General features: G+C 36.2%; 2 protein-coding genes and 1 pseudogene across 2 annotated transcripts; 1 reads left to right on the top strand and 2 right to left on the bottom strand.

Moving 5' to 3' along the window:
- Positions 1-4,278: 4,278 nt before the first annotated feature.
- LOC110230907 lies at positions 4,279-5,666 on the top strand (annotated as a pseudogene).
- A 9,449-nt stretch (positions 5,667-15,115) lies between these two features.
- Positions 15,116-16,158, bottom strand: LOC110230906 (activating signal cointegrator 1 complex subunit 2 homolog). The gene has a single exon (XM_021035150.1). It carries the CDS (start codon positions 15,782-15,784, stop codon positions 15,116-15,118), a length of 669 nt encoding a protein of 222 aa, XP_020890809.1. The 5' UTR covers positions 15,785-16,158.
- Positions 16,159-21,557: 5,399 nt separating this feature from the next.
- Positions 21,558-22,664, bottom strand: LOC9322840. Its single transcript, XM_002886728.2, has one exon. It carries the CDS (start codon positions 22,618-22,620, stop codon positions 21,709-21,711), a length of 912 nt encoding a protein of 303 aa, XP_002886774.1. The 5' UTR covers positions 22,621-22,664; the 3' UTR covers positions 21,558-21,708.
- Positions 22,665-24,237: the final 1,573 nt, after the last annotated feature.

Below are 24,237 nucleotides of genomic sequence, written 5' to 3'. Positions count from 1 at the left end.
TCCGGCATCTGGTACGTCATCTCAATCTTCTCCTTCATCGTGTCAATGCTGAGATCCGTCATAACCTTCGTTTTGGTTGCCTCCACGCCAGCACCCTCCCTTAACCGCACGTATTTGGATGGCCTGTCCGAGAACTCCACGAACCTCCACACACCGCCTCCATCTTTCATCCACCATCCTTGCTGAACTCGAACCTCACCGGAATATGATTCGTCTGTCACCTCCATTTGTAAATCACCTGTATATACCAATAACAACCGACTTACTAACTTGGGAAAATATTTGACTCTATAATTGTTTATGAAGAAGCACTACCTCTATCTCTGTTATTGATCTATCTTGCCGATGTAGAGACTTACACTTTTTTTTCTTTTGCTTTTTTTTTCCTCGGTAGCACACCCAAATAGCCCGGCGTTGTTCCCCTATTTATTGAACATCCACGCTTCGAGGTTAGGGCTTCAAAATTTTAAATTCCCGCCCGTTTGCTTCACTTCAAACAGGCGACATGAGTATTAAATGCGTGCGCAGTCATCACATCATCGTCAATTCATTCCTTCTGTCGCCGCATAAGTGTCCTTTCACCTGCGGTGCATTAAATGCTGAAGCTTCGGAAGTCAACTTTTTTGCATACGCGCGCCTCATGGTTTTTCCGTAAATAGATTGATTTGCAGACCTAATTTTTGATGATTTATATCGTCCTTCCTAGGTAGACAAACAGATTATCTCTGACCTTATTTATTTGCCCATTTTTCACTCTCACCAAATCGTCCCTTGTATCTTGTGTCTATGGGAATCCAGTGTTGAATCTTCGTTCTCTACTTTGGGACAGAATTAGTGCTTTAGGTATGAATAGAAAAGAGCCTTGGTGTATGATAGGAGACTTCAATGATATGCTGTCTAATAAAGATAAGTTAGGTGGTCCTTTGAGATTGCTATCTTCTTTTAGACCTTTTAAAGACATGTTGAATACTTGTGATATGCATGAATTAGGCAGTACTGGAAATAGTTTTACATGGGGAGGGAAAAGAAATTATCAATGGATTCAATGCAAGCTTGATAGAAGTTTTGGAAACTCAGCTTGGTTTTCAATGTTTCCCAATTCTCATCAATGGTTTCTCGAAAAGCTTGGATCAGATCATCGTCCTGTTCTAGTGAAATTTATTAAGGATCAAGAGCTCTTTAGAGGACAGTTTCGTTTTGATAAAAGAATGGCTGATAATCCTTTGCTCTGGAATGCTATTCACAGTTCCTGGAACAGTGAAATTTCCAAAGGTAAGCATTCTTCTATTTTTAGCATAGCTCAATGTAGAAGAGTTATTCATGATTGGAAACAGTCCTCTGAATACAATGCTAAAAATAAAATTCAGAGATTAAGGAAAGAATTAGACTATCAGATGAGTCTTCAATTTCCTTGTTGGGAGAGAATAAGGATGCTTAAGGAGCAATTAGGTATTGCTTTTCATGAAGAAGAAAGTTTCTGGAGACAAAAAAAGTTCAGAAAAATGGCTACTGGATGGAGATAAAAACACAGAATTCTTTCACGCAACTGTTAAATCCAAGAGAATTAGAAATGCCTTGAATGTTCTAATGGATGACAATGGAATAGAACATTCTCTCAATAGAGAGAAAGGTCAGCTAGCCTCAAGTTTCTTTGAAAAGCTCTTTCAGTCATCAAATCCTTGCAATGTGAATGACTACTTAGGAGACTTGCAGCCTAGAGTTTCAATTTCAATGAATTCAGAATTGACAAAAGAAGTCACAGAGCAAGAGATCTACAGAGCAGTTTTTTCAATAAACAGTGAAAGTGCTCCTGGTCCAGACGGTTTTACAGCTCTCTTTTTTCAGAAATATTGGTCTCTGGTGAAGACTCAGGTTATTTCAGAAATACAGGGTTTCTTCAAAACAGGTGTGCTCCCTGAAGAATGGAATCATACTCATATTTGCCTCATTCCAAAGATTCCAAATCCTACGAAGATGACTGAGGTTAGACCAATAAGCCTTTGTTCTATTCTATATAAAATTATCTCAAAAATCCTTTCTAGCCGACTCAAAACCCAACTCCCTTTCATTGTCTCATCAACACAATCAGCTTACGTGGAGAAGAGGTTAGTCTCTGATAACATCCTGATTGCTCATGAAATAATGCATAGTTTGAGAACTAATGAGAAGATGTCTACGGATTTTATGGTCTTTAAAACAGATATGTCTAAGGCTTTTGATAGAGTAGAATGGACTTTTCTTAAAGGAATTCTCACTGCGTAAGGTTTTGATTCAAAGTGGATTTCATGGATCATGGGTTGTGTATCTTCAGTCACTTACTCAGTTTTGATAAATGGAACTCCTTATGGCTTTATCAAACCTGAAAGAGGCATTCGTCAAGGAGATCCCCTATCTCCCTTTCTCTTTGTGTTGTGTACAGAAGCTTTGATTCATCTCCTTGAGCAAGCAAAAAGAGAAAATAAAGTTGAAGGAATCCAATTCAATAATGCAGGTCCATCTATCAATCATATTCTCTTTGCTGATGATACACTCTTAATGTGTAAAGCTAATAAAGAAGAATGTGAAGAGATCTTGCTATGCTTATCTAAATATGAACGTTTATCAGGTCAAATGATAAATTTGGATAAGTCAGCAATCACTTTTGGAATCAATGTTAATCCAGAAATCAAGAATTGGGTCAAGATGAGATCTAGTATTAAGACTGAAGGAGGCAGATGAAAATATTTAGGCCTTCCAGAATGTTTGAGTGGATCCAAGCAACAACTTCTAGGCTTTATTAAAGACAGGCTTCAGACTAGAATGTCAAGCTGGTTTGCAAAAACACTATCACAAGGTGGAAAAGAAATCTTGTTGAAATCAATAGCAATGGCTTTACCTGTATACGCAATGACATGTTTCAAGCTACCTATTAGTCTCTGTAAAAGCTTAACAAGTATTATGATGAATTTCTGGTGGAACAATCTTCAGGATACAAGGAAAATCCATTGGTTAAGTTGGCAATGCCTAAAATGCTTGGAGGAATTGGTTTCAGGGATCTACAAAGCTTTAATCAGGCTTTATTGGCTAAGCAGGCTTGGAGATTGCTTCATGACAAGGATAGTCTGTTTTTTTAAAGTCTTCAAAAGCAGGTACTTTCAAAATTCAGATTTTCTAAATGCTCCTTTTGGAACTAGACCGTCATATGCTTGGAGAAGCATTCTCCATGGTCGAAGTTTACTAAAAGAAGGTTTGAAAAGAGTTATTGGCAATGGTGCAAATACTAATGTCTGGATAGATAACTGGATTTTTGATGAAAAGCCAAGGAGAGCTCTTGCTCTTCATTCTCTGTTGAATATTAACTTAACAGTTCAAATTCTGATAGATTCAGATACTAGGAATTGGAATTGGGATAGACTTAAAGAGTTATTTCTTTTAGATGAGATTGAGATCATTTCTCGTCAACGTCCTGCAGTATCTCAGAAAGACTCTTTTTGTTGGTCAAAAACCAGACATGGCCTATACACAGTGAAATCAGGATATGAGTTGAGTAGCAGAAAAGTGCATCATAATCTTTTCAAAGAAGCTGAAACAGAGCCATCTTTAAGTCCTCTCTTTATGCAAGTATGGAAAATTCAAACAGCTCCGAAAATCAAAGTGTTCATCTGGAAAGCTTTAAAAGGACCTCTGGCAGTAGAGGAAAGATTAAAAACTAGAGGCATATTTGCAAAGGATGGTTGCTTGATGTGTGATGAAGACACTGAAACAGTAAACCACATATTATTTCAATGCCCACTGGCTAGACAAGTTTGGGCTTTGTCTAATATACCATTTCCGGTGCATGGTTTTGGAAACTCAATCTTTACCAATATCAATCATTTGGTTCAGTTCTCACAAGTCAAGACTGTTCCTCAAGACATAAGATTTGTCAATCCTTGGATTCTATGGATTTTATGGAAAAACAGGAACAAAACAATGTTTGAAGGTCAAAGTGATTGGACCACTAAAATTGTGGCTAAAGCTTTTGAAGATGGAAATAATTGGTGGGTAGCTCATCACAATGAATCACATTTGGATGAAGTTTAGAAACCGAATCCAAATCATAGTTGGAATCCTCCTATATCAGGTGAGTTAAAATGCAACATTGGTTATGCTTTTTCTCGCAAAAGAGCTTTATCTGGAGCAGCTTGGGTGGTGAGAGATTCCTCTGGTATAGTCTTGCTCCATAGTCGCAGGGCATACACACAGGTACATTCCCTCTTTGAAGCCAAAGTTAAAAGCTGGCATTGGGCTTTAGAAAGTATGTCATGGCATAACCTGCAGCATGTCACTTTTGGAGCTTCCTCTTTTGAAATCATTCAAGCTCTTACCAACCCCAAAGATTGGCCAGCTATTACAGGACACATTGCTGAACTATTAAGTTTCACAAAAGACAAACCGAATTGGTTTTCTCTAATGGAAGATCCTGCTGCTAATCGTCCTGCTTTTGAAATAGCTAATAGTGTGCTCACAGGTTCAAGATTGCAATCATACGTTGCCAGTAGTCATCCTAGGTGGCTTGAATCATTATTTATCGCTGAGAGGGCTGCCACTAATCAGTTGTTTTTGGAAATTTGATTTCCTTTGGTGAAAGTTTTCTTTTTTATTTCTTTGACTTACCTTTTCTTGAAGTTTTTACTTTTATCTCATTGAACTAATCAACTTCTTTTTGTTGGCTAGTGTTTACGATGAGATAATTTAGTTTTCTTTAATCCTTTCTCTCTTACTAACTTATGTTCAGTTCCTCTTTCAATCAGAAGTTGACTTACTCTCCATACAAAGAAGGGAACCATGGGTGTTCAACAACTGGTTTGTTGCGATGCAAAGGTGGGAGGATATCCCAGATATTGACTTTCTCACAACAATAGACCTATGGGTTCAGTTTAGAGGTATCCCTTTACCCTATGTCTCAAATATGACCGTTAGACTTATTGCAGAAGTGCTAGGTGAGTTTGTTGAAACAGAGTTTAATGAAACTACATCGACTCAGATATCTTTCATTCGTGTAAGGATCAGGTTTGAAATCACTGACAGCCTTAGGTTCTTTAGTCGTTTTAGTTTTAGATCAGGAGAAACTGCAATAATCAGATTTCAATATGAAAGACTCAGAAGGCTTTGCAGTAACTGTTTTAGAATGACTCACCATAGAGAGTTTTGCCCTTTTCTTCCAAGAATTCCAGTGAACAGGGTTAATGCTCCTGAATCAGAAAGAATTGGTCATTGCAGAGATGGTTTGAATGATGAGTTTCATAGATCTGATATGAACTCTCAATCACAAAATTCCAGCTCCAATCTCTCAATATCCAAGAGCTGTTACACCACCACCAAGAGTTAATAGACCATCACTGAATACTGAAGAATTAGAAGCTGCTTGTCCACATTTTCAATCATCAAGTTTTCAAAATGTGAGACACTTGGACAAGCCAATTCCACAGTATCCTTCAAGGCGTTACTCATCAGATGGATCTAGCAGCTCTTCACACTCCGTGAATGAAGCCATCTCACCAATCTCTAAGCAATTCGAAGTTGGAGAAAGTTCCAAAGGTCAAGAATATAAGAAAGGAGGGAATCAGATGCCTCCAAAGAAGCGTTAAAACACTCTGCAATTTCTGTCACACTTTTTGAATATATTGCAGGTTTCAAGCAAAGGCTTTTTGGCTCTTGCAGTATCTTTGCGCAAGAATACAACTCTTAACGTGCAAGAATACAACTGTTAACTTTTGACAAACTAAGCATTTTGGCTGTTCTAAGCTTCTGCTTATGAATTAGTTCAATGTCTTAGTTTGTGCTTTTAAATTCTCGCAGTTTCTTAAGAGATTATCAATTTTCGTTTGATAATCCAAAGTTTGTAATATTTCAGCAACTCTTAAGTTATGTGGTGGATGTTTCCACTGTTGTACCTTTTTGGAAAGTGATGCAATAATATAAGACTTAGAGAAAAAAAATATATATATATATATAATGGGAGATCTCTCCATCTAACCTATCCACCTAAGCATCCACCTAAGCAATACTGTTTATTTTACATTAAAATACACTTTAAACATTCATTTAGTGCATATTTATGTTCCTTATAATTAATAAAAAATAAATAAATAAATAAAAAACGAATTATGTAAAATAAATGAGATGTTAAAATAATAAAAAAAACTACAAAAATATTATTAGTAGTAATAATATACTTCCACTTTTAATAGATAAAAATTACAAATGATCATACTTCAAATCTTTAAATGTGTTAATGAGTTTTAGAATAGAAGTAAATTTTAAATACATGGTAGAATAAAAAAAATCTATGTAATTCTATATGTAAGATTTTAAACAGATGACAAAAAAAAAAGATTTTAAACAAGAAAATAAAATTTAAAGTGAACCATTAGTTTCTAAATAAATATACTACATATTTTTATTTAGTATTAAATTTTTACTTAAAGAAAAATAAAAGATTACTAAACTCAACTCTAATTTATGAATCACATTATTCATGAGTTCTACACAAACTATACAGAAAATGAAATATAAGCCATTAAAAAAGTGATATGTAATTTGTATAGCATATTCTCAAGTGCAACTACAACTTTACAACATGATCAAAAAGAAAAACAAGATTGATATTTCATCAATTGAATCAAATGCTTTTAACCCAAAAATTTGAGTATTGAAAGATAGTAATTAAGGAGAAAATAGTTAATGATCTGTCTTGAAAATTAATTTATAGTCCAATATATATAATATATGAGTCAATAGAAGGTGAAAAGAAAGTATATGTCGAGAGTCAACAATTGCATCATAGAAGATGACGAAAGAATTGGTAGTTAAAAGTGTTTGAAAATAAATTTCTAAAGCTTAGAAATATAATGCACATGAATAAGGTCAAATTCTTTGAGATCCCATGCATTGCGTGAAACGAATGAGTTTTTTAAAAAATACATGACACACATTATTAAACAGATTATTAGATTCAAAGTTGGGATTAACCGTTTGGTCGTGTAATCATAAGAAGTTAGATAAAATAGGCACATTGATAACTTAGTCGAGAATTCTCTTATGGCACCATGCACTTGCTTCAGTGGGTAAAAAAAGCTTTGCTCAAACGGTTCTAGTAACATGATATTATAGATGTATTTTACACTAAATAATGTTCATAAAACTGGGTATATTCACATTATTTTATGCTCAAATTTACTATTAGTAAAAGAAATTTTAAAAATTAAAATCCCGCGCAATGCGCGGGTACAAAATCTAGTATAAGAGAAATTGGAGAAATAAGATAAAAACTGTTGAATATTATATTATATTATAAATTATAAAAGTAATAATCTATACTATTAATTGGGAATCATTGGAAAATAAATAACACTAGATTTTATCCCGCGGTACACTGCGGGTCGATTTTTTAACTAAAAAATAAATTTTAAATTGTATTTTTAATATTGTTTATTTTGTCAAGTGTTTAAGATTGTATAATTGTATTTTGATTGTTAATTTTAAGATTTCATCTATGATATTAATACCGTCCCGTATTAATATCGATCCAAACTCGTCCCACTATATAACCCCGTCCCGTGAAATTAAACATATAATTTTGTTATAACCCCGTCCCGTGAAATTTTGTTATTTTTAATAATATTTTATTTAATAGCATATAATTTGAGTCAATTTAAAAGTTTGATTATATATATATATATATATATATATATATATTTTTAAATTTTAGTTAATAATAATTAATTCTATATAATGATTTATGAATTAATTGCGTATGACCGACAGTCAAAATTGAATCGTGGAGCCCATTTTGGCACATCATCTACTCGATCCACTTACTCGATGGGCCGGTCGAGTGGATTTACAAACCGCTTCTTTTATCACTTTCCCTTTTTTGATTCTCGGGCTCCCTAGTTTTTGCTATAAATAAACCTCTAAGGGTGTTACGTGAGGCATCGATTTTTTATCTAGCTTTTTATCAACGTTTGAGCCGCAAACACTTTTTCTTTCTACAAGTTTCTAATTCAAATTTCTTCTAAGTTATTGAGATTTTGCATTCGATTTCTTCTACATTTCTGTTTCGCTTTCTCTGTTCTTTAAGCTATGCAAGTTTCAATGAAATCCGAGTTTATGTCTTTTAGTATATTGTTTGAGTAGTGATTAGAATTCTTGAGGATGAAATACAAAATTTGTTGGATCCTTAGTCTTTTAGATGGTTAAGTGTAGAATTGATTGAATCCCTTTTGGATTAGTTGTGCTTACTGCTTATTTCTGTCTGATCAACCGGACTCCGAACTCAGGCATTCCCGCACTCAAAAAGTGTTTGAGGGAATGCATGATCCACTAATTCTAGAGATATTTGTCTTTATCCCAAGAGATTGGTTGTTTAAAGCGTGTATTGGCTTTAATAGGTTGAATCTTATTGCATGCATAGTTAGATTTTACTAATGGGAATTCGGTCTCGAACTAGCTTTGTCTAAGGATTTCTATAACGGTAGTGAATTGATCTGTTGTTGAACCTGTTGTCTAGGGATAGTTTGATTGCGTTTTGTTAACCATCTGAATAGGCTAAGGAGACCACTCTATTCGATTACCCCATCCTTAGGAATTTCTTATCTATTTGATTTCTCTGTTTACTTATCTTCTTATTTACCTGCTCTGATATCCGCTGTTAAGTTTTGATATTTCTCCTTTTCTGCCTTGAATACTCGATCGCACACTCCTCACTAGCACTAGTTCTTGGCGATCGAGCATACTTGATTTTTAGCAGTTTATTTGCTTCCTGCATGACCTCTTAGGACTGTTAGAAAACCAAACCTATTTCTGCTTGGCTTGACTTAGTGACCTTTGATCACATCTTGATTGTTAACTTCACACCTGATTGGATTGACACCTTAAATACTGCAATGACATGATAATGCTTTAAGGAATTGAGAACTAGTAAAAAATCCTACTATCAAGTACTACAATGATATGATAAGTACTCTAGGGTAATTGAGAGATAGTAAAATCCTACTATCAAACACTCGAGTGCAGTTAGGGTAGTCGTAGGGTCAATACTTAGTGGGTACAGTTTCTCCCATTGTGCTCGTGATGACTCAACATGCCTTCAAGTTCTACCTGAGAAGTCTGTTAACCCCCAACAATATTAATTAACTCTAGGAATTCGATTTTCGAGTCGGTTCGGATCGGTTAGTTCAGTTAACCGAAATTTTTTTTAGAGAAATACCGAAATTAACCAAAACTAAATTTGGTTCAGTTAGACTCTCGTTAATTTTTGGAAATCGAAAATAACCAATTTTTTTAAATAAAAATTCTTGTTAATTCGGTTATTTTTGGCTAGATTCGGTAATTTTGTTTTATTCCGTTTGGTTTGGGTATTGGTGAAAATCGGTCTAATTTTGGTACAATCCGGTTAAAAAGAAACCAACTACTTGAAAAACCGATTAGTCTACCGAACAATACCAAAATTATCGGGTACCTGATGCTAAATTAAAGCTTATTGATCAGTTCAGTTGAGAGAACCAAAATTAACCTGAATACTAAAAATCATGGTTCAGTTTTCTCAGTTTGTTATTTATCATAGCCATAACCGAATGAAACTTATCATCTAAATCTATACTAGTATTTTTTGCAACACTTTGGTGACGGGTGGGTAAAAATGCTTTCGGGTATATCGGATACCCGACCTGTTTTTAAAATTCCTTCACAAAAAATTTGTTGGGTCGGGTTATATTTAACCCAACTCATACACCGGATATTCCATATTAAATAATTTAGATATTTAGAAGATCTGATTAAGATTTATAATTATGATTCTCCTATCATCTTTGTTTGATTTGTTTTTAACTGTTTTGAATCATCATATAATACATAAAGTAAAAAAAAATCAATTTTTTTTCTACATATACTGTGATTCGAAATTTTAAAAACGGACATATATTATCTAATTGACGGAAATATGTGTTCAACGTTCAACATCGATTAAAATATTTAGACAATGATTCAGAATCATATCATAAATAAGAACATTAATAAAATAAATGAGTTTTTTGGCCATACGGGTTTGGCGGGACGGGTTTTTGAATCAACAATAATAAAAAGATTAAAATATCATTAATCCGCCGCTTTAATACGGATTAAATCCTTTTTTTTAATACCACAAATATTAGAAATATTAAATCAGTCTCATTTAGAAAAGATTGTATAAAACCAAAAATTGTTCCGTTGTACAATGTCCCGTGGTCTTAGAGGGTGATATGATTTGTAAACTTTTATATATAATAAATAATCATTAAATTTTAAAATAAAAACAAATCACGGGACGGGTTAAGAAATTACAGAACGGATTATATTGCGGAAAGGATTTATATGGCAGACGAATTTGAATCAATATTTATATACCGCTTTAATACGGATTAAATCCTTAGTTTTTTAATAATTGTCTCGTGGATTCGTGGTATACCGTTACTTAATAACAATTGTAAACTATAATATAAATAATATGTTATAAGGATATACAATTTATAAAATATTTTTATACTAACTTTAAAATTAAATCATCCCGCGGTGTACCGCGGGTTAAAATCTAGTTAATACAATAAAAACAAAGCAAAATCTTTATAGTCTGCCACATCAGCTTTTTGGTGTTGTACTATTGTTAGAAGTTGACACCTTATTAAAAAAAAATCTAAGCAACCTAAAATAAATAATATATATTAGTTTTGTACCCTGCCATAGATGAAAGGGATTGGCTATAAGAAGAAAAACAAAATGCTCCCCTCTTTTGGGCTTAAGACTCTCTTTCTGAACCAGTGTCTTTCATTAGGTTAGAAGAGCTTTGACCAGATTAAAACTTTATCTCTTTCGACGATTTCAACCTGTTTTGCTCTTGTGTAGCCGTTTATGTCTTGTTTCTCTTAAGGTTCTAGTGTTTGAGTTGAGTTTCTTCCCGATAAGCTTGAGTCTTCGATTCTCCTGTCCTCAATTTCTTCCCGAGAAGCGGGTTGCGTCGTGTGCTCTGTTCAGACAAGCTCTAGATCTGTTGCTCGTTTTCGTCTTTTGTTTGGTCTGCAGCTCCGTGTAGTTTTCAGATTCTCAGGTGCTGGTTTTGTCTCTCGGTCTCCCTGAAGGTTCTACAGATGATTGGGTTTGTTTTCTAAAAGCTCGTGTCTTTGTGACTCTGGTTCACGGTTTTCTTCCCGAGTCGACTCAATTTTCTCGATATGTTTCTCGTTTGCGGCAAAAAGTTGGTCCTAAAGTTTATATTACCTCCCAGTTTTTCGTTTGCTGGTTTTTCCTATCCTTGGTAGCTATGTCTTCAGCTATGGACAAAGCTCTGATGGCGATTTCTCTAGAAGAGGAGGATGTCCCATTTAATTTGCCTGACTTGCCAAGTTTTTCTTCCTGCAAAGAAAACGTTTTGAGCTTGGTTGGTCGGACTCTAAATCCTGAATGTCAACCGATGAAGAATTTGGTTCGTAATCTTCCCCGTAAATGGAAAAAGTTGGGAAGGGTTAGAGAAGTTGCTCTCTCTAAGGAGAAATTTCAATTCTTTTTCAATTCTGAGCACGATCTAGAAGAGGTTCTAGAAAAAGGGATTCATAGTTTCAATGAATGGTCTGTGGTGGATAGATGGTATGAAAATCCACCCGATGATTATCTGCAGTTTACACCGATTTGGATTCGGATTTGGAACCTGCCAATAAATTACTACACTGAGCAAGCGATTACGGCTTTGGGTGAACCGATTGGGCGTGTAGTTGCTTTTGACACTACATAGTCTCAAATAGAAGATTATGTGAGGGTTAAGGTGGTTTTCGATGTCTCTAGGCCGCTACAAAGATCAAAGGTTGTCAATCTCCTAAAGGTGGTACAGCTAACGTGTTTTTTGAGTATGAAAGAGTGCAGAAAAGATGTTATGAGTGTCAGAGAATGACTCATGAGAAAGATTTCTGCCCAGTTCTTATTAAGAGAAGACAAGACTCTTCTGATGCTAGAAGGGCCGGTCTTCCTGTTTTAAAGCCAAAGAAGCTGCTGGTGCTGAATGAATCAGATCCATTGTTTGGGATTCTGAATGAAGACCAAGTTGGTATTGACCCGGTTACTGGTAGACAAAGAATTAGCGGAGGTGCTTGAAGGTATGAGGCAGTACATGCGAGTAGCAAGTGATGAAGAAAGATTGCTTAGAGCTGACAAGGTTAGACTTTCTGTTAGAGATGTGGAGAAAGATCCTATGGCTGCAAAATCTATTCTGAGGCTGGAGCCTTCTCCTATTTTTCATCAAAATGTCAACAAAAGCAAAGGTTTAGTTTTTGGTTACGATTTTCCTTCTGCTCCCTCTTGTGATGGTGTTTTGATGGAAAAGGATGCGTTGGTTGTTGTTGGGGCTAGCAGTTCTAGTGCTGATAGTCTGTGGAGTTTGGGACATGGGTCTTCTTCTTCTTTGGAGGGATCTGGTAGCTTTTTAGCTCTGTCTCAGCCCTTTCAAAACAATCCAACGGTTTATGGATCTAACCCTTTTGTGGTAGGATCTTCCGGGATTGTTCCGAAAAAGGCAAAGAACAAACAAAGGAAGCGTCCTACTAAAAATGTCTGAAAGCCGAGACCATTGGATCCAAATCTTCAAGAGCTGCGGGTATATGTTAGTATGGGAGCTGAGAAGGGTTTTAAAGACAAAAGAAAAGCAGTTGATGAGGGTACAAGCACTGTAAAATCGACAAAGCTTAATCCTCAAGAGGTGAACCCAAAGGGGGGGGGGGTTTGTCTAATGCCCAATGAGCATATTAAGCTGGAATTGTCAAGGATTGGAACGGTCTCATGAATTGACAATTCCTCGTCTCAAGGAGTTGCGTAAAAAACACTTCCCTGAGATATTGTTCTTGATGGAAACGATGCATAAGAGAAATGTCTTGGTAAATTTACAAGTATGGCTGGGGTATGATCAAGTTTTTACAGTGGACCTGATTGGAAGATGTGGCGGTCTTGCTGTCTTTTGGAAGAGTAGTGTAAAGGTAGACTTTAAGTTTTTTGATAAAAAATCTGTTGGATGCTCAAGTTCAACTTGGAGCTGCCAACTTTTTTGTGTCATGTGTATATGGAGATCCAGATAGAAGCAAGAGATCAGTGGTTTGGGAAAGGCTTTCCAGAATTGGTGTTGGTAGAAGAGATAGATGATGTGTCTTGGGTGATTTTAATGAGCTAATGCATAATGGTGAAAACCTGGGAGGACCTAGAAGATCAGACAATGATTCCAAAGACTTTATTGAGATGATCAGAGTTTGTGGGCTGGTTGAGATGCCTAGTAATGAAACAAGTTCACTTGGGCTGGCAGGAGAGGTGATCATTGGATCCAATGTCGACTGGACAAAGCTTTTGGTAAGGATGACTGGTTTAAGACCTTCCCGGTTTCTAATCAAAGTTTTTAGGACATCAGAGGTTCAGACCACAGACCTGTTCTTGTCAAGCTGATGACTTCTCAAGACTCTTACAAAGGGTAGTTTAGGTTTGATAAGAGGTTCTTGCACAAGGCTGAGGTGCGTGATGCAATTGCAAAGGCTTGGATGCCTAGATATTCTGGTTTTAATATCTCTGTTGCAGAAAGACTTAGAGTTTGCAGGAAAGCTTTAAGTGCTTGGAAAAAAAGAACTCCTTGAATTCTCAGGACACGATTCAGCAACTAGAGGTGGCTCTAGAGAAAGAGCAATCTGATTGTTGGCCTAATATCCAGAAACTGTTTCTTTTAAAACGGGATTTGGCCAGGGCCTATAGAGAGGAGGAATCCTATTGGAAACTAGAAAAGCAGGCAAAAATGGTTAAGGAGTGGAAATCGCAACTCTAATTAAATACTTCCATGCTGCGGTGAAAGAAAATAGACAAAGGAAGCGAATTGAAAGACTGAAGGATGTCAATGGCAACATGCAGGAGTCTGAAGCAGCAAAAGGAGAGGTGGCTGCTGCCTATTTTCAGTCTCTCTTTACTTCTTCAATTCCCGCTAGCTTTCATGATTGGTTTGCTGGAATGGCACCGCGTGTTTCTGATCTCATGAATGCTGAACTTATTAAAACAGTTAGTGATGAGGAAATAAAAGAGGCAACTTTCTCTATTAAACCTTCTACAGCTCCAGGTCCTGATGGGATGTCTATAATGTTTTTCCAGAATTACTAGAGTATCGTTGGTCCTCAAGTTATTGCTGAAGTCCAAAAGTTTTTTGTTGAAGGTGTGCTTCCAGCTGAATGGAACTATACGCATCTGTGTTTGATTCCAAAGACTCATCATCCTACTGAGATGTCAAACTTATGACCAATTAGCTTGTGTTTGGTCCTTTACAAAATCATTTCCAAGATTATTGTGAAGAGAGTTCAGCCTTTCCTGCCTCTAATTGTGTCTGATACGCAATCTGCATTCGTCTCTGAAAGACTTATCACTGACAACATTTTAGTGGCTCATGAATTGGTTCATAGTCTCAGGGTTCATCCACTGATTTCTTCTGAGTTCATGGCGGTTAAGTCAGACATGTCAAAAGCATATGACAGAGTGGAATGGTGCTATTTGAGATCGTTACTTATTGCGTTAGATTTTGATATCAAATGGGTTTCTTGGATTATGACTTGTGTGTCAACAGTGAAGTACTCAATGCTCATTAATGATAACCCTTTTGGTATGATCATTCCACCGAGAGGATTAAGGCAAGGTGATCCCTTATCACCTTTTCTTTTTGTGCTATGTACTGAAGGTTTGTCATACTTACTGAACAAAGCTCAAAGTGAAGAAAAGTTAGAAGGCATTCAATTCAGCCCTGATGGGCCGGCTGTCCATCAATTGCTTTTTGTGGATGATTCTCTTTTCCTTTGTAAAGCTTCTCTTGATCAGAGCCTGGTCCTACAGAATATTTTGAGAACATATGGCAATGCGACTGGTCAGACTATTAACCTTAGTAAGTCTTCTATTACTTTTGGAGCAAAGGTAGGGGCTGCAGATAAAGTGAGTATTCAAAAGTGCTTAGGAATTGCAACTGAGGATGGCGCGGGGACATACCTTGGGTTACCCGAGTGTTTTAGTGGGGTCAAAAGTTGACATGCTTGATTATTTGAAGGATAGGCTAAAGTCCAAGCTATCGGGTTGGCAGCGGTGTTGGAGAGAGGACGGTGGTAAACTTCTCGCGGTTTGGCACCAGAAGCAAGGCATTTAGATCCCTCATTGTGTCCTCCTGTAGCTCCGGCAACATTGGTTCTAAAGTATCCTGGAAATTATTCCCTTGAGATGATGGATGAGACTGAGCCTGAGAGTGATGAAGTGGAGATCCTGGAGGATCCACTTGTTCAGGAGGTTGCTGTCTAGGATCCCGAGAAGGTTGTTGTCGAGGTTCCTGTTGTCGAGAAGGTTGCTGTCTAGGATCCCGAGAAGGTTGTTGTCGAGAAGGTTGCTGTCGAGGCTGTGCCTGCTGTCGAGGTTGTTCCTGCTGGACTTCTTGTTCAGACAACCCATGGTCTTCACGTGGTTGATTCACCGAGCTCTGGAAAAGCCTTTGTGGCGGTGGATAGTCCCGGAAATGAGAAGCTCTTGACGTAGACAGTTGAGGGGAAACGCGGACTGGCTGGACTTGCTCAAGGGGCGACTCAGGCTGAGGAATCTGCTCCTCTGGCGCCGGCGTGAACTCGTATTGAGGAGGTAAAGGGTTTTTTCTTTTCGATGTGTTGGGTTTGGAACCGACTGGCCTCTGAGACACATTTGGAATGGATAATCTCTTGCGGCCTCGACGTTTGTTGTTAGCTAGAGGCATGGCTAGATCGATTTGAGAATGAGCAAGAGATTTGAGGAAGAGATTGACGAAGAGATTCGATTTGTAGAACGAAATCAGGGTTTCGATGAGGGATTTGATTAGAGATTCGATTTGAGACTAAGGAAGAGATTGAGGAAGAGATTGAGGAAGGAGAAGAGAGTGAGAATGAAATTAGGGTTTCTGATTCCCTTTGTGCGTTTTCTTCAGAGGGAAAACGAGTGGGCATGCCGAATTGGGCTTAAAATTTGGGTTTGGTTTCGCGGTTTTTATTAAACCCAAAATTTTCACTATAGTCGCTAATTTGTCGCCAAATAGTCGCTATTTTAATTTTAATTTTAATTTTAATTTTTAAGAGTATAAAGTTTAATTTTTATAGTTTATAATAATTGTATTGATGGTTTAGAAACTTTAATTTATAAGTAAATGGTTTTTATTTGTAAAAATATATAATGGTTAATTATTAGTTTTTATGCTTTCTTAATTAATTCTAAGATACAGAATAAAAAATTTCATATTTGTAGTTTATGTGATTTAACTTTTGGAGGTATATATATAGATAATGTTATATATTATAAGTTTTAATTATAGGGATATTAAGTTTTAAAAAATTATAACTAGTGTTTGATTTAGTTATTGGGGTTTATTTAAGGGTTAGGGTCTATATTTAGGGTTAGGATATAAGTTTCAAAATCTTAATTTGGTATCTATGTATATAGATTTAGGTTACTTAAATAGCTACTGATTTCCGACTAAAAGGCGATTGAGATAGCGACTCGGTTATATAGTCGCTAAATGGCGACTCATGAACGACTAATCACAAATAGTCGTATAATAGTCGCCAAATAGTGGCTATACAGTCACAAAATTAAGCGACTACTTCTATAGTCGTTATGCATAGTCGGCAATCAGCTGTTTTCTTGTAGTGTAAATACTTCCATGCTGCGGTGAAAGAAAATAGACAAAGGAAGCGAATTGAAAGACTGAAGGATGTCAATGGCAACATGCAGGAGTCTGAAGCAGCAAAAGGAGAGGTGGCTGCTGCCTATTTTCAGTCTCTCTTTACTTCTTCAATTCCCGCTAGCTTTCATGATTGGTTTGCTGGAATGGCACTGCGTGTTTCTGATCTCATGAATGCTGAACTTATTAAAAGAGTTAGTGATGAGGAAATAAAAGAGGCAACTTTCTCTATTAAACCTTCTACAGCTCCAGGTCCTGATGGGATGTCTATAATGTTTTTCCAGAATTACTAGAGTATCGTTGGTCCTCAAGTTATTGCTGAAGTCCAAAAGTTTTTTGTTGAAGGTGTGCTTCCAGCTGAATGGAACTATACGCATCTGTGTTTGATTCCAAAGACTCATCATCCTACTGAGATGTCAAACTTATGACCAATTAGCTTGTGTTTGGTCCTTTACAAAATCATTTCCAAGATTATTGTGAAGAGAGTTCAGCCTTTCCTGCCTCTAATTGTGTCTGATACGCAATCTGCATTCGTCTCTGAAAGACTTATCACTGACAACATTTTAGTGGCTCATGAATTGGTTCATAGTCTCAGGGTTCATCCACTGATTTCTTCTGAGTTCATGGCGGTTAAGTCAGACATGTCAAAAGCATATGACAGAGTGGAATGGTGCTATTTGAGATCGTTACTTATTGCGTTAGATTTTGATATCAAATGGGTTTCTTGGATTATGACTTGTGTGTCAACAGTGAAGTACTCAATGCTCATTAATGATAACCCTTTTGGTATGATCATTCCACCGAGAGGATTAAGGCAAGGTGATCCCTTATCACCTTTTCTTTTTGTGCTATGTACTGAAGGTTTGTCATACTTACTGAACAAAGCTCAAAGTGAAGAAAAGTTAGAAGGCATTCAATTCAGCCCTGATGGGCCGGCTGTCCATCAATTGCTTTTTGTGGATGATTCTCTTTTCCTTTGTAAAGCTTCTCTTGATCAGAGCCTGGTCCTACAGAATATTTTGAGAACATATGGCAATGCGACTGGTCAGACTATTAACCTTAGTAAGTCTTCTATTACTTTTGGAGCAAAGGTAGGGGCTGCAGATAAAGTGAGTATTCAAAAGTGCTTAGGAATTGCAACTGAGGATGGCGCGGGGACATACCTTGGGTTACCCGAGTGTTTTAGTGGGGTCAAAAGTTGACATGCTTGATTATTTGAAGGATAGGCTAAAGTCCAAGCTATCGGGTTGGTTCTCACGATGCCTCTCCCAAGGTGGAAAAGAAGTGCTTTTAAAATCAGTGGCACTTGCTATGCCGGTTTTCGCAATGTCTTGTTTTAAGCTCCCTAAAACTACTTGTGAAAATTTGGAAAGTGCAATGGCTTCGTTTTGGTGGAATGCAGAAGAGTACTCAAGGAAAATTCATTGGCAAAGTTGGAAAAGATTATGTCTCTCAAAAGATCTTGGTGGATTGGGGTTTCGAAATATTGAAACTTTCAATCAAGCCCTTTTAGCTAAACAAGCCTGGAGACTGCTGCAGTCGCCTTTTTGCCTCCTGTCCAGAATCATGAAAAGCATGTATTTTGCTGAGTCTGAGTTTCTTGATGCTACTTTGTGCCAACGGCCTTCTTATGCTTGGAGAAGTATTTTGTTTGGTCGTGAGCTTTTGGTAAAAGGGCTGAGCAGAAGGGTGGGTAATGGTACATCAATTTTTGTTTGGACTGATCTCTGGCTTGAGGATGATGATTTAATTTGCGGGCTCCTTTGAGGATGAATCAGTTTTTTAATGTTGGCTTAAAGGTCTGTGATTTAATTGATCCCAAGTAGTGGTTTCTGGGATTCAGCTACTCTTGAGGAGCATTTCTTTCACCAAGACATATCAATTATTAAGGCTCTCAAACCTGTCTTTGCTCAAGAGGATTACTATGTTTGGAAGCATAACAAAAGCGGTGATTTTTCGGTTAAATCAGCTTATTGGCTTGCTGACCAAGAAAGGAGTGCTAAACTGGTTGAAGATGCTTCTGTTCTTCCTTTCAACGCTTGACCTGAAAAAAGAAGTGTGGTCTCTGCAAACTGACCCTAAAATAAAGATTTTTCTTTGGAAAGCTTTAAGTGGAGCCTTACCAGTGGCTCAAGCTCTAAATTGCAGAGGTATGAGAGTGGACGATAGCTGTCAAATTTGTGGAGAGGCTGGTGATACAATTAACCACTCTCTGTTTTTGTGCTCTCAAACTAGACAGGTTTGGGCTTTATCTGACTATCCGTCTCCTCAGCTAGGTTTCTCAAACAGCTCTGTTTTTTCCAATGTTTTCCACCTTCTAAGTAATAGAAATAACAAGGATTGGCCTATTGCTTTGAGATTAAGTTTTCCTTGGATTATTTGGAGGATTTGGAAGAACAGAAACTGTCTCATTTATGAAGGGAGGAGATTCACAGCTTTGGAATCGGTGGAAAAAATCAGAGCTGATGTGACTGAATGGTTTGAGGCACAATGTGTTGATCCCGATGGTGGTTCCTTGCTTCTCCAATCCTCGGCTAGGGCTGCACAGAGTGGTTATCAAATGGTGGTGAAAGTTTGGGAAAAACCGTCGTGCAATTGGTTCAAATGTAATGTGGGATCTTCATGGTAAAAAAGAAATCAGATTGCAGGGGGTGCCTGGGTGTTAAGAGATGAGTTGAGAGTGGTTCTTTTTCACAGTCGCAGGGCTTTCTCTTGAATAAGAAGTGATGAGGATGCTAAGCTAAGTTCTGCTTTGGGCTATCGAAAGCATGGCCAATCACAAAGTGGTGACAGTGGTTTTTGCTTGCCAAGAGAAGTGTTTTGTTGAGGCAGCCATTAGGCCAATGGCATGGCCTTCTTTTAAAGCTCAGTCTGGAGCTATAAAGAGTTTTTTGCGTTCCATTCCGGAGTGGAAGTTGGTTTTGGAAACCAAGACTTGCGGTTACAATCTTATGTTGCTGTTGGCTTTCCGGCTTGGCTTTCAAGTGTTTTCGAATCTGAAAGGATTTGCCCCTCTGTTTGTTAATGCAGTTTCTGTCCGTGGTTACTAATTCTTTTGTGAATCTGCATTTTTGTATTGAACCCCAATCTATGGTGTTGGTGGTTTAGTGTAGGAGTTATAGGGTTGGAAGTTTTCTGTTCTCCTTGTTTCTTTCCTCACTTGTTGTAACGTTTCATTGCCATTTTAATGGCTTTGTCAATATATATTTACCAGATGACCAAAAAAAAAAGTTATGTACCTGCCACATCAACTTTATGTTAGAAGACACCCCATTTTTAAAAAACACCCATTCAAATTAAAATATATAATACACATCAACATTTTAAAGTTTATGATAGTGACACATGAATTTCTAGTTTATTCAAAGAAAAAACAAAAACACATGAATACCTCATTGTTTCTTCTAGATCTTTTTTTTTTCACGGCATCATGTCTTCTATGTTCAAGCTAGCTGTTCTAGAGTTGAGACATAATTAATTTTAAATATCTTTCTATTTCACTTCTAACTCATTGTTGAGACTGCCCCGTATGATTATCTATGTAATCTCGTCGTTTTCAATCTCCAGCTAGGTTCTATAGATTTTTGTTTAAATTATTTTCTTCTTCCAAAATTAAAAATTTTATAGAAAACCCAGATTTTTAGTAGAAATCAGGGTTTATAATTTCTTACTTGGTTTTTAGTAGATATGATGGTTTATATTTTCTTTTCATTCATCAGACTGAAACATGAAACGTCAGAAGTCTCACAAAGTGACATTGGCTAAATGATCAAAAATAACATTTAGTTGTGGAAATTGACTACTTGAATTTGGACAAAGCTTTTACCAAGACCCGATCACATCATTACGAGACGTGAATACAAGCACATTAAATTCGACAACAAGACATCATATTTAAGATTAAATAGATTGAAGGATTGATATTATTTTTACGACGTTTACAAAATCAAGATTTGGTCATGATTGCTGAACTGATGCAAGAGTTTAGCTCAAAAACTATTGAATTGGTGAATTAGACACCAATATAGTTCCAAAACTATTTCTAATTTGAAATTACATTTAACATAAAAAATATTAAACATTAAATATATATATATATATATATATATATATATATATATCAATTAGAGTGGATACTTATCGAACTAAAATAAAAACTTATCACTTAAAATTGTTATTCTTCGAAATCAAAATGAAAGGTAAACAATAGAAGGGAGAAAATCTTTGAATTTATTATCCGTGGATTTTTTGCTCATTTAGTCTTAATTACTACTAAAATGAAATGTAAACAGTAGAAGAGAGAAAATCTTTTGTTTTATTCAATAAATTTAATTTCTAATTTTTTGTAATATCTTTCTTTATAAAGAAGAAAAAGATGTGCAAGAATACCATTTCTGATAAATAAATTAAGAAACTAGCATTCTAATATTAAAAATATAATAATTAAACATGGAAGGTAGTGTAATGAAAAATTTGACCTCTTTATTAGTGGTGATTGTGGTTGTGGTCATGGTGGTGGTAATGACGGTGGTGGTCGTTGCAGCATCACTGGTGATAATAGCGACCATGGTGTTGGTGGTTGTCATGAATATAATTTGGGATATTGACGGAATATAATTTCATAATTAAGTTATCATGGAATTTCTCCAAATCAGCAAAATTTCGTTAGAAGCTATTTAAATATGTGAATTATATTTTATATTGAGAAAACAACAGAGATGTGGCAGTGCTAGTGCATAAAAATATTGAGTACCAACTCTTGTTTAAAAGAAATGTGAAATATATTGGATATCTAAAGTGACATCCAACCTCAAACTTAAGTGAAACATAATCCCGTCAAAGTAAAGAATCCCACCACCGTCGAAACATTACATATGGTTTCTTATTATTAGACTACAATATAAGATAGAGAATTTGACACCGGCAAATTGAAAGACTGGAAACTAAATCCTTATGGCTTTATTTAGTTAAATAAGACCGTCTTTATTATTCTTGAACTTACGAGCCCAAATATGCTTTCCGTTGATCCGATACTTTTTTTTTTCCTCGCCGTTGAGTATACGATCTACGGTAACAACCGAGTCCAAGACCATCTTCGCGTATAGTGGTTGTTGCTGACCATTGCAATTGGTGTTTTCGTTGGAGGAACTACCACCTTCCTCTTGCATGTAAACGCTTTCAACACAATTTTCTCCATATATCTCGGTGAAGAGATGATACACCTCAGCTTGTGACACGGGAAAACCACGAGAAAACGTTAGAAATACCGTCCGTTCTTTATCAGTCGCGACATAGGTAGCGTTCCAGCCCCAAAGACCATGAGGAAAAAGAAATAAATTTGTGTTTAGAAGATTATCCCTGGCAACGACATCAGGCAATACATTGATGCTCCCAAAAGTCGGATGAGGGAAACCGGGAATGATGAGAGGGTGACGGATTTTGGTGATGAATGAGGATGATGAAGGCGGAAGAACTCGTTGAAGGATATCAGAGAAAATTCGAGAACAAATAGTGGTTAAAAAGTTTTTTATTCCTGTAATGGCAGTGTATCGATGTTTGTGGAGTATTTGAAGGGATATGTCCTTTTTCATGAATCTCTCGGTGAGAGGGATCTGATTGACATCATTTGGGGGCTGGTCGGACTCAAGGCACTGGAAGCACAAGACAGCCTCGTTAGCGAGATCTACAATTAGTAGATCGCTAAAAATTGTGATGATGGAGAAAATGTTTCCGAAGCCAAAGTCTTCAAGCCAAAGCCATGTGGCCATGACAAGAAGTGACTCAGCTGGTGGTCTTAAAAATTTTAGGACTAGTTTAGAGAAAATCTCTCTGTCTTGTGCATGGAAAGCATGTAGTTGTTCTATGGTGGGATGTGACATTATCGAATTCAGTTTGAAAAAAATATTTTACTGCATAAAATTTTGGAGAATGGAAAAGCGATCGATAAATTGTTGGAATATATTGTTGTTACTATCTAATCGGTTCGTTTTATACAGGCATGTGGGCCAAACACTTTTAAAAGGTTACCTAAGATAAGAAATGTGAGGATTTGATTAGCTAAGCTAAAATCGTATCGGTCTATGTAGAAGTTCTACCACAACTTATAGGTTTTATGATAGTTTTTAAGTAGCGGTTACAATATATTTCCAACTTATGGACATTTTAAAGTGTATTTTGTTCTATGTAAATTTCACCCCACTAGCAATTTTTCTTTTTGAAACATATTTGGCTACTCACATTGAATTCTACCTAAAACAGAAAAAAGAAAGAAAGGTAAACTAAAAATTAGTTTATAGGTTAACATGTTTTGTTGCAATTCAGATTATCAAAATATATGTATATGTTAAGTGCATTTTAAAAATTTAGCAAAATCATTTTTACTATATTGGTCTAACTATAATGGGACACAAACTTTTTTGCCGGCCTTATATTCATTGTATGTTGTGTATTTACATTTGGACATATTAGAAATTATATTTATGATATACTTTGAAATAATTGTTTATGGTGTCCTTTCTTTACAATCCCATGCCTTTTCTTTTTATCTAGCTAATTAGAGAATGTATAATGTTTTGATTTATCTTCTACTTTTTTTTTTATTGGTAATGGAAATTTCAGAAAGGATAGATACATTTTTGGATAATTTGGAAATCTTATGACCAAATTTGGATAAAAATATAAGACAAATTTGGTTAGTCAAAGTTGTTAAATTTTATTGAATTCAAATTGGGTAACTCATAAATTGATTAAGATTTACAATTATTAGTTAAATCTATGAATAATTGAAGTTTTCAATTGTTGAATGTAAATTCAATTCCAATGATAGTCCAATTGTAAATACATAAGATATATGTGTTAATTTTTTAATTGAGCTTTAGCTATATTAGATACAAATTTTTAAAACACATTATTTTTTTTTGTCAACAGCTTTATTAGATTGACTCAGATGAGCCAATGTTGGAGATTGTTGTTTACATAGGTGATAAGTTGTACGAACAGTACGAACAGTTTGTGCCAGTTTATCCGCTTTTCACATTTGTAGTGCGAGAAACAAAAGATAATGAAAAAGAATCAAACTCTTCCTTGTCACTTTGAATCGTCTCTAGGTATGTTGCGAACGCGGGCCACTCTTGCGGGGTAGACACCATCTTCACCAGGTCGGAGCAGTCTGTAAGGAAAGCTACTTCTCTCATGTCTTGGCCGATCATACATCTCATCGCCCAAATTAATGCTTCGACCTCTGCGTGGAGTGAGGTTAAGCTTCTTCTAAGATTTGCAGCTCCCATATCTTGTTTTGAATCGTTTGGATTCGTACAAAACCATCCTATTCTCGAAAAACGATCACTTTCTTTTCAAGAAACATCTACGAAATACTGATAATCATTTTTGTGTTGCCCTATACTGTCAACTCTAGAATGTGAGTGGTTATTTGCCACCACCGAGTCTAGATTGTCATCTGTGATTTCGACCCGCGCTAACTGCCAAGCTTGCTCCCC

Source organism: Arabidopsis lyrata (genome assembly GCF_000004255.2).
Source record: "Arabidopsis lyrata subsp. lyrata unplaced genomic scaffold ARALYscaffold_2, whole genome shotgun sequence".
Lineage (NCBI taxonomy): Eukaryota > Viridiplantae > Streptophyta > Magnoliopsida > Brassicales > Brassicaceae > Arabidopsis > Arabidopsis lyrata.
The sequence above is the reverse complement of the archived record's forward strand: the minus strand, read 5'-3'. Positions and strand labels throughout refer to the sequence as shown.